Source organism: Leuciscus leuciscus (assembly GCF_965113295.1).
Source record: "Leuciscus leuciscus genome assembly, chromosome: 1".
Lineage (NCBI taxonomy): Eukaryota > Metazoa > Chordata > Actinopteri > Cypriniformes > Leuciscidae > Leuciscus > Leuciscus leuciscus.
The window spans coordinates 25,961,367-25,971,143 of record NC_138725.1 but is presented as its reverse complement, the minus strand read 5'-3'; the positions used below and the strand labels follow the sequence as shown (position 1 = coordinate 25,971,143).

Below are 9,777 nucleotides of genomic sequence, written 5' to 3'. Positions count from 1 at the left end.
GACTCAAGCCTTACAAGACGCTTTAATTCTCGGCGCAGCATATTGTCTCTCACACCCTCAATAAACTGATCTCTGATCAGTAGATCTGGATCAGACATGCTTCGGGGGTCTTTTCGCTTTATTACCTCTAGGAGAGCCATAAGTGAGTGTGAAAACTCTCTAAGTGTCTCACTATCACGCTGTCTCCGCTGAAAAAACAGTTTTTGTGCTTCTACATAGGACTGTGAGCAACCAAAATTATCTTGAAGGATTTTAAAAATGTTTGTAGACGTACTGCGCTCTCCCACAGCACGAAACTTCACCTCCGCTTTTGCCTCACCATCTAATAAGTCATACACAAATAATGCCCCCTCTGCCTCGGTCATTGGCCTCACACTTAAAACATGTTTAATTTCTTCTACCCAATCTTCTACACTGAGAGAATCTCGAGAGGAACTTCCTGAAAAGCGAGGGGCTTTACGCTCCCGTGGAAGATATAAGACACGTTCTGTGGCGGTACTACCATCTGGCACATTAGAAGCCCCTTGCCCTGAACCACCAACCCCACTTGTTCCCTGGCGAAGTCGCTCATTATCAGCCTGTAGCTGTTTAACCTGTTCAGTCAATAACCTCAACTGTTCCTCCATATTACTGACAATTTTTTTTTTTTTTTTTTTTTTTTTTTTTTTTTAAAAAGCCCAAGACAGATGAGATCTAAAGAAATAATGTAAGGAAAAAAAATAATAATTACACATACACAAAAAAACAAAAACAACGATGGACAAAAAACTAATTCTTTGCTGGACACCTGGCACACCCCACTCACACTGAACCGTGTTCCCAGGAGGTAAGACTGCCACAATCCTAGATCCAGTCAGCCACTGTTTTCTCACAACAAACCCAATTCTTCCCCAAGCTAATGCACATCAGCCAACAAATAGTACCCTGCCGACTGCGCCAAATGTGGCCTTTGGGAGTAAAGACCCAAAATAGTATACCCCAAATATAGTCTAACTACGCCACTCCCATTTATTGGACTGGGATGGGAGACCCAACTAGTACTCCAAAATAAAGATGTACCCCACGCTAATAATATTCAAGTAAATGAAACAATTGAAGGCTGATGTAACAAAAGCAATATAGACATTATTTATTTGTGATCTTCAATCAAAGTGGTTAAAATACTTGCTTTACATGAAAACAACCATTAATGACAGTAATACATCAGAAGCACTTACATGAATTCTCGCAGACAAATATATAACTATACGAAAAACTACACTAAATAATGTTGGGCCGGACCACAGTGCTCAATGTTGACAGGGATCCACGTTTAATTCACCATGAGCACAAGGCTCCAAAAGGGTTCAGCACACCAAAGACAGCAACCGAGGTTACACTGCATCAACCATAAAGTGCTTTGTTAGTACACACCAATTCTAATCACACCACACGGGTGGTCACCTTAATACATTGAGTATTGAGCCCTGCCCACTAACTGCGAGAACGCAAGCAATGCCCGCTTCAGTCTAAGAACAAGTAAAGTGCAGAAAGTACTACTATGATCAGCTGTATAGGAAGCTACCCAAATTGCACATACCACTGGCACTTCCCCGTCCCAATCTTTAGTATTGCACACTGCCCAAATACAATAATTCGTCTCAATGGTAAAATATCAATAATCAGAAGAACGTGACCTTAATCATAGAGGTTCACGGGCATGATATAACTGAGTGATAAAAACATACAAAAATGTCATACATGAGAAAACAGTGGCTGGATGTCCAAACAGAGTACACAAACTGCAAAGACCTAAAAAGACAGAAACACACTTATTTATTTATCCCCATAACCCATGCACCCTACTGATGATATACATTAAAAGCACTTGTAAACCTTCGAACACTCACAAGAGACGGTGTTCATTCACAAAAGGCTCCTAATGACCCTGTGTGCTTTGAAGCACACAAACGCCGGAGGGCGCACAAGCCAGTGCGCACGGATGAAGGAACGCACAGGACCTGGTATAATGACGAGCTACACATAAAACAAACGTGAGTCTTTGCAAGGCCAAAGTCTAACAATTAATTGAATATCAGGCTAACAGATACCTACTTTGAGCTAGGCCACCCACACCAACACACGGCAGCAATTACGCAAACACCCTGTAACACCAGCACAGTCTGTTAAAAAGCATGGGATATAAATATACTCGGCACGTAGAGCAGGGGACCGTCTCAATGCCTTGTTGACTATACGCACCTGGCCACGAGAGAGAGAGAGTTCCCCGCGAATATCAAACTTCGTTCTGTTTACCCGCCCATTCTACAAAATAGACCACAATAAAATCACCCCACAGCATCTCACGGCTCACATCAAAACCACACTCTTTAAGGGAAGCATACTTACCGGCGTTAAACTCCGAAACGCTTCCGCGATTCAGTTACTGGTGACTGCACATGCACACACACTTCAACATGCGGGACGCCAACACCTGGCTGCCTACGCTCACCTATAATCGCGGTTCCACTCCCCTCCGTTTCCTGTCCAAGCGGCCGACAAAACGCAAAAACCCGCCCTTATGGACACCTCTGCATTTAAGCCCTTGCTACTCGCTCCTGGGTCCTAAAGTCCCACTGGCTACATTCGTATGAACTGTCAGGTGTATCTTCAGTTGTGATGCCCTAAGAAATAGTTTCCCGCATTAATCACATGTCAAGTCAAGTCAAGTCAAGTTTATTTGTATAGCGCTTTTCACAATACAGATTGTATCAAAGCAGCTTCACAGTATTAAATTAAAATAATACAACAAAGTTTGTTTCAAGAGGAATTTATTGATTGATAAAATAAAATAAAATATCCCCAAAATATCCCCAACTGAGCAAGCCAAAGGCAACATGTGAACGGCTTCTCTCCGGTGTGGATCCTAATGTGTTCTTTAAGGGATGATGATTGACTGAAACTCTTCCCACATTGATCACATGTGAATGGCTTCTCTCCAGTGTGAACTCTCCTATGCGCATCAAGATTATGTTTGGCTGTGAAACTATTCCCGCATTGATCACATGTGAATGGCTTCTCTCCAGTGTGAACTCTCATGTGACGCTCTAGACTTTGTTTGGTTGTAAAACTCTTTCCACACTGAGTGCAGGTGAAAGATTTACTGGCTGTTCTTTTCTTTAAAAATGTCTTTTTAGTCTTTGAGCGACTCAAAGGTTTTTCTCCAGGTTGGACATGATGTTTCTCCTCCACTTCACTCAGTTCTTCTCTCTCCTCCTTCACTTCACTCAGTTCTTCACTCTCCTCCTTCACTTCACTCAGTTCTTCACTCTCCTCCTTCACTTCCACCAGCTCTGAAATGAAAGAAAAATGTTTGATTGCATTTTCAGCAAATCAAAAAATTCAGAGAAATATGAAGTGAAAGGTCATAAAAGTGAGCCCTGATGTAATCACTTTCTACATTTTGTATTTTTGCATTTTTATAAATTAATTATTACAATTAATTATACGTCCCTGAAACTTTCCATGAATGAGGCACACTGATATTCCAATTATTATTTTTAAAACATTATAGGCACACATCCTATCTCTAGTGAAAACTATTTACTAAATGTGATCAATGACACAATGTGATATTATCATTAAAATATACAATACTGCCATATTTTGACAAAAACTTTTATACTGATATTTAATTTATGTTACTAAACTTTTCCATTTATTAAGGGCCGGCCACACTAGACTTTTCCTTCCATTGAATTCCTACTGTAAAAAAAAAAAAAATGCTGTAAAATTTACAGAAACTTCCTGCCAATTTTGGTTTCAGATTGTGTTGTATACAGTATTAGTATTATAGTTCTTAGTAGCAAAGATTGTTAGAAGAATGTCTAAAGCGGACTATCGAAATAAAGTGTTACCAATATTTTACAGTGTACCTATGTGAACGTGGGACACCAGAAACACAAGCTCAACCCAATTTAGATGTGAAAAAAAGAACACAAATTTGCAGTAGATTGTATATTTTTCCTTTTTCAAATCATTATTATTAGTTATACTGTAAATCTTTGTTAGAAAAAGACAATGCAGAGCGTGACATCATATCACAATTTCACATGCTCAAAATCTAGACTCACAACGCTTTAACTGGGTTTAAATTAGTGCTGCACGATTAATCACATCGCAATCGCAATCACGATGTCAGCCTGTGCGATTATATGACGCCAAAATGTTGCGATTATAAGTGTGTGGACTTGAGAACACAAACTTTCTGAGAACAGTTTGCCGATTTTCCTTGCCGCAAAAAAAAATAAATAAAAAAAATTAAATAACAAACAAAAAAGATCTGACAGTCTCAGTAAAGTGCGCGTGTGGCGTGCGTGGTCACTTGAGTGTGCAGCGCGGAGATACCAGAGCAAAGATGGATGCCGAGGAGATCGACACTGATCTGGTAGCCAAAAAAAAACTCTACCTCTGTTATATGGCGGTATTTTAGATTAGGATTACTGACACTGAGCAGAGAGAGGTACTGTGCAAGATTTGCTAAATTAAAGTTGCTACATCACGTGGCAATACAACAAATTTATATCAGCACCTGAAACAGCACAGAGAAAAATATGATGAATGCATGACGGTGAAAACCCAGAGTAGTAAAGAGACAACTGAAGGAAACAAGGCACAAGCTTAAGCTGTTCCCCGAACAAAACAAAACACAATTACAGATGTGTTTGCAAGCCTCACGCCATATGATAAGTCTTCGCCTAGACATAAAGAAATCACCGACGCCATAACGCACTGTTTGGCAAAAGACATGATGCCTATACACACCGTTAGTAAAGTGGGATTTCAGAAAATGATCCACACACTGGACAAGAGGTGCCAACTGCCCTCTCGAAACTATTTCTCTCAAAATAGCGATCCCTAAACTTTATAACTCGTGCCGTGACGAAGTTCAAAAGGAAATGGCTACGGTGACGTTCTGGACCTGTGGTCAAGCAGGACAAGTGAACCGTATATTAGCTTGACTGTGCACTTTGTCGACGAGGAGTTTGAATTGAAAAGCCACTGCCTGCAAACATCGTATTTCCCCGACGACCACACAGGAGAAAACATAGCCTTGGGCTTGAGAGAGGCACTGGCTGCGTGGGACCTCTGCGAGGAGCGTCAGGTCGCCATAACAACAGACAACGGCACTAACATGGTCAAAGCGGTGGAGCTTAATCAGTGGACCAGAATCCAGTGTTTTGGGCATAGACTTCATTTGGCCATTGGTAAGTTAAATTGATTTCATAGTTGGTTATTACACTACAGCAACTATTTTAAACTACTGTACTTTTAAGAGCAATTAACTTTGGGGTTAGGCGTTAGGGGCAGTTGTACCCTTGATTTATTAATGAAATAACTTTAAATACAATGTAAAATGATGTGTGCCACAAAAGATACTAGGAGTAGCCCATTTCATTTAGGGCTATTAATTAGCATTAAACATAACTCTGTGAGAGATGGATGAGTGTAAAGAACAAATCTGACATTGCTATTTGCCTGCTACTCCAATATAATTAATTAGGCCTAGAGTGGTGACATGATTTGATAAAAATATTAACACTGTGTGTGTGTGTTGTCATGTTTGTATTACTGTTTTATGCCATTCATATGAATTGGGCATGTAATCAGAATGTGAATATTAAACGTTTTTGCAATGTCACTGTAGTGAGTAAATGTTTTTCATCTTATCATTCACAGAAAATGCTCTGAAAAATAATGCACAATGCATTAACAGAGCTCCTGGGATATGCAGGAAGATTGTGGGCCACTTCTCCCATAGTTGGAAGAAAAGAGTGGCCTTGAGGGAAGCACAACGAGAGCTCAACCTCCCAGAGCATGCCATGGTGACAGACTGCTCAACACGATGGGGTTCCACTCAGAAAATGATAGAAAGAGTCCTGGAGCAGCAAAGTGCGTTGTCCAAGGTTCTCTCTACAGACCGCAAAGTGCAACACCTACTCCCCTCATGGCAGGATCTGGAGGTCTTGGAATCTGTAAACAAGGCACTCAGCCCACTCCAGGACTTCACGGATGCCTTATCAGGTGAAAGTTATGTGAGCATATCTTGTGTGAAACCTGCTCTGCATCTTCTGAACACCTCAGTGCTGGCTGAAGACGAAGCAGACACTGACCTGACCAAATCACTGAAATCAAAAATTCTTAGCTACCTCAACAACAAATATGAAGGCACGCAGGACTTGCTAAACTTCACCACTTTCCTAGACCCAAGGTTCCGAACACAATACCTCTCTGAAGAAGAGACCCAGACCTTAAAGGAACGAGCCATCTCTGAGTTGATAGTGAGTGAAACCACGGAGTTTACTTAACTGGTAAGAAAGAATTCAATGTAACACATTTCTAAAACATGTGCATTGTTTATTTGTTTCAGGAAATTCACGGCCAGCAGTCTGTATCCCAAAGCACTTCAGTGATGGAGAAAGATAGCATGGATGTGGAAAGTCCACCTGCTCAGACTGATCTCATGAAATGGCGGATGTATGACACGCCAATTCGTATTTCCATTTTTGGCGTGCTATCAACACGCATAATCGCTTTTCAGCGTGTTTATCAACGCCGTTGACTTAACGTTACATTACTGTATATATAAATATGTAGCAGAGCGGGCATGGATTGACTCAAATTGATATCATTTCCAGAATCGGAAATGACGCACATTGCGTCTTAACGTTGTCCGTGCGTCCAGACGCTAACCGTGCGTCGCCGTTTACATCGGGATATTGCCAATTGATTACAAATTCCATGTATACAGGAGTAACTCTCTCTACTCACGCATGTAAACGGGTTATTCCGAATGTTTCAGAAACCCAAATAGTGACCCTATTATAACTATTATAACTAATAGTTATAATAGTTTCCTTTTCAAAAGAGTTTATACAGAGTATATGTTACATCCTGAGTAAATGTCCCTGTTTGTTTGGACAAAATGTTTAAAATCTTATTTTTGTGAAAATGTTTGTTTTTATTTGTTTTATTTAATTTAGCTATACTTTTAAGAAAATAAGTTTACATAAATGCAAATGTTATTTCATTTTGTAAAAAATTATTTTGAGTTTTACAAATACACATTTTAGCATTATCACTAATCTGAGTGTGCATTTTCCTTAAAAACCCATCAAGTTGACTCATGATAACATTTATTATAATCGCAATCGCAATATTAACCTCAATAACCTCTATATGAAAATTTTCCCAAATCATGCAGCCCTAGTTTAAATTAATCATGTTTAGTAGTATTATCTGTGTCCATGTTTCATTCAACCCTGTTACTTATAACTTGATTTTCCTCATTTTAAAAATCAAGCATCTTATGACAGAGGAAGTGACATCATCTGGGCTCTTTCTACAGCATGATGGGAGGACAAGAAAATAATCTCAATCCATTGTCTCAATTTTTACACAAACTGTACAGTGTTGACCGCATTCATCAACCCCGTTACCAAAGTTATTAAAAATAATAATCTCTATAACTATGAAGAACTTCTATCATTTATGATAAATACAACTTTATCAGTAACCATAAATCAGAGTTTGCTTAAGTTATGATTACAACCCTGTCAGCCATTCTGGAAAGTTCATGTACTTGATACAGTTTACTGTTTATCCCTAAGAAAATATAACAATGTTGAAAACTATATTGAAAATGTCCAAATTTCTGATAATATTGTTGCAAATTGTGAACCAGATATATATATATAAAAAAAGTAAAATAAAACAGTTAACCCGTTAGCCTCCACCCTGGCTTTTGGAAAAACCCAAGAAATGCCATAGCCAAACTAAAGCAGAGACAGTCACCATGAAGCCTTTGCACTAAACGCATAAGTGTGCTCTCATTTGACTCTTGGCAGCTTATTGTAAAGTCAGAATACATTATTGTTATAATGAAATAACTTAATGAAAATAAAAATGAAGCTGGCCTTGTTTCAGTCTAGAAATGCACTTCATAAGCCATGTTCTGTTTCAAATCTGAAGATCATAACTCTAAAACCATGTCATGTGTTTTTATTTTGAGCAGACTCTAAAATGCTAACTAATGTTTATTGTCATCTTATAAGCATCCATTCTTGAAAAAAGAAACATTCCAAAGAGCTTTACAATTCAAAAGTATTCATAAAACATATTCGCTCCCAGTGTCAGGTGCATAAAAGGACTAGCTAGCATGTTAGCTTAGCACACCATCAAAACATGACAATTTGCACCAAACTCACTTTATAAAATAAGTTGAGAGTTTTAAATAACTTTCTGTGATCTGATGTGGCTTTTTAACAAAAAAAATAAGGCTATATAAGAAAATATGTCGATTATGAAAACAGAAACAGACTGAAAACTGAAACAGACATCTTTCGTGCTCCACATTGCTCACATCTCCTCATTTTGGGTAAAAATTGAATAAATATTACTCCTCTCTATAGAAATTTGACGTAAACATATGAGAATACATCAATATTTCTAACTAAAAACCATGAGGGACATTGTCTCTCTGCACTGGATCACTCATGTTCTCACTTTCCTCTTTAATAAACTCAAGTCTTTGCAGATTTCAGCTCTTCCTGATGCATTGTGCTCGTCTTCACTTGTAGCTGATGGGAATATTCCAGCATTTATTGGAGAATTACAGTGGGAGGAGCGTCACTGATGATGTGATTGCTGTGGGAGGAGCTGATCTGCCTAAATGAAAAATATATAAGTTACAGAATTAGTTTTTATAATAAATGACACTTCTAAGCATTTAGCCTATGTCTTTCTATTCATCGTAAAGTAACTGATGCTAATTTCTAAATTATATTTATTGCTAATCCTAACACTATACTGCCTCTTCATTAAAATACAAATAGATAACTGAAAAAATTCAGAAAAAATATACAGTGTACATTCTTCCAAATATAGATAATTGAAAAACAGCTGAAAGCATAAACAGAAATAAATGTACATATTTATAATAAAACAAAATCCCTCAGTCTGCTGACACCAATGAAATGAGCTTTAAGTGCTAATTCACAGGAGATCTGAAGACATCAGCATAATAAATGAGGTGAAAACAGGAACTATTGTCATGAAATAAAGAGTGTTTTCAGCAGATCTGTTAATATTGATGAGCCTCAGACTATCAACACTCATTCAACAAGCCATTCAGGATCATCAGCAGATCATCTCACTTTATTCTGAGTGTTTTGCTGTTAGAAACACATTATTTGAGTCAGGATACATGATAATTGCCTATACAACTGCTCTACTAAAAGACAATACAGTTATTTCTCACAATATGACATGGATAAAACATCAATAACACAAAAACAAGCACTAATGACACTCAGATAAATATCTACAACATCATAATACGTCCTGAATACCATCTAAATATTGTTTGATTTTATGATAACCACATTCATTACTAAATTAATTATATTGTTAATATGTTACCGTTTTTTATGGGGAAACTGAAAACGATCATAAAACTTTTAAAGGTAGAGCGCCACAAAACAATATTATTATCAAACCTACAAAACCCACACATCAACAAATAAATAAAATCTAGTTCAGGGAGAAAGCAGAGACATTCATTAATGATATGCATAAAGGAACTTGCGAGTTAAAAAATGTAGTGAAAAAATCAATCAAATAGCAGAAAGAATGATGACATAAACAGTCCATTAGTGCATGACTCACAGTTTCTACTTCTCTATATGGCTGTTTTCCAACCATCCTTCCTAAACCTATATTAATATTTATTTATATGGC

General features: G+C 37.9%; 1 protein-coding gene and 1 long non-coding RNA gene across 2 annotated transcripts; one reads left to right on the top strand and one right to left on the bottom strand.

Annotated features, from left to right (window-relative positions):
* Positions 1 to 1,105: 1,105 nt before the first annotated feature.
* On the bottom strand, positions 1,106 to 2,612 carry LOC309503430. Its single transcript, XR_014207641.1, has 5 exons — positions 2,389 to 2,612; positions 2,242 to 2,304; positions 2,095 to 2,162; positions 1,890 to 2,016; positions 1,106 to 1,791 (listed from the first exon to the last, which is right to left on the bottom strand). It is a non-coding gene; the product is annotated as an uncharacterized lncRNA (long non-coding RNA).
* A 1,738-nt stretch (positions 2,613 to 4,350) lies between these two features.
* On the top strand, positions 4,351 to 6,667 carry LOC309512653 (E3 SUMO-protein ligase ZBED1-like). The gene is made up of 3 exons (XM_082188352.1): positions 4,351 to 5,246; positions 5,719 to 6,320; positions 6,410 to 6,667. Exons 1-3 carry the CDS (start codon positions 5,174 to 5,176, stop codon positions 6,599 to 6,601), a joined length of 867 nt encoding a protein of 288 aa, XP_082044478.1. The 5' UTR covers positions 4,351 to 5,173; the 3' UTR covers positions 6,602 to 6,667.
* Positions 6,668 to 9,777: the final 3,110 nt, after the last annotated feature.

Bases quoted from the DNA above. Each gene is read 5' to 3' on its own strand.
- LOC309512653 (XM_082188352.1), top strand. From the start codon at position 5,174: ATGGTCAAAGCGGTGGAGCTTAATCAGTGGACCAGAATCCAGTGTTTT. The intron at 5,247-5,718 runs GTAAGTTAAATT...TATCATTCACAG, and splicing joins TAGACTTCATTTGGCCATTG to AAAATGCTCTGAAAAATAAT. The intron at 6,321-6,409 runs GTGAGTGAAACC...TATTTGTTTCAG, and splicing joins GAGCCATCTCTGAGTTGATA to GAAATTCACGGCCAGCAGTC.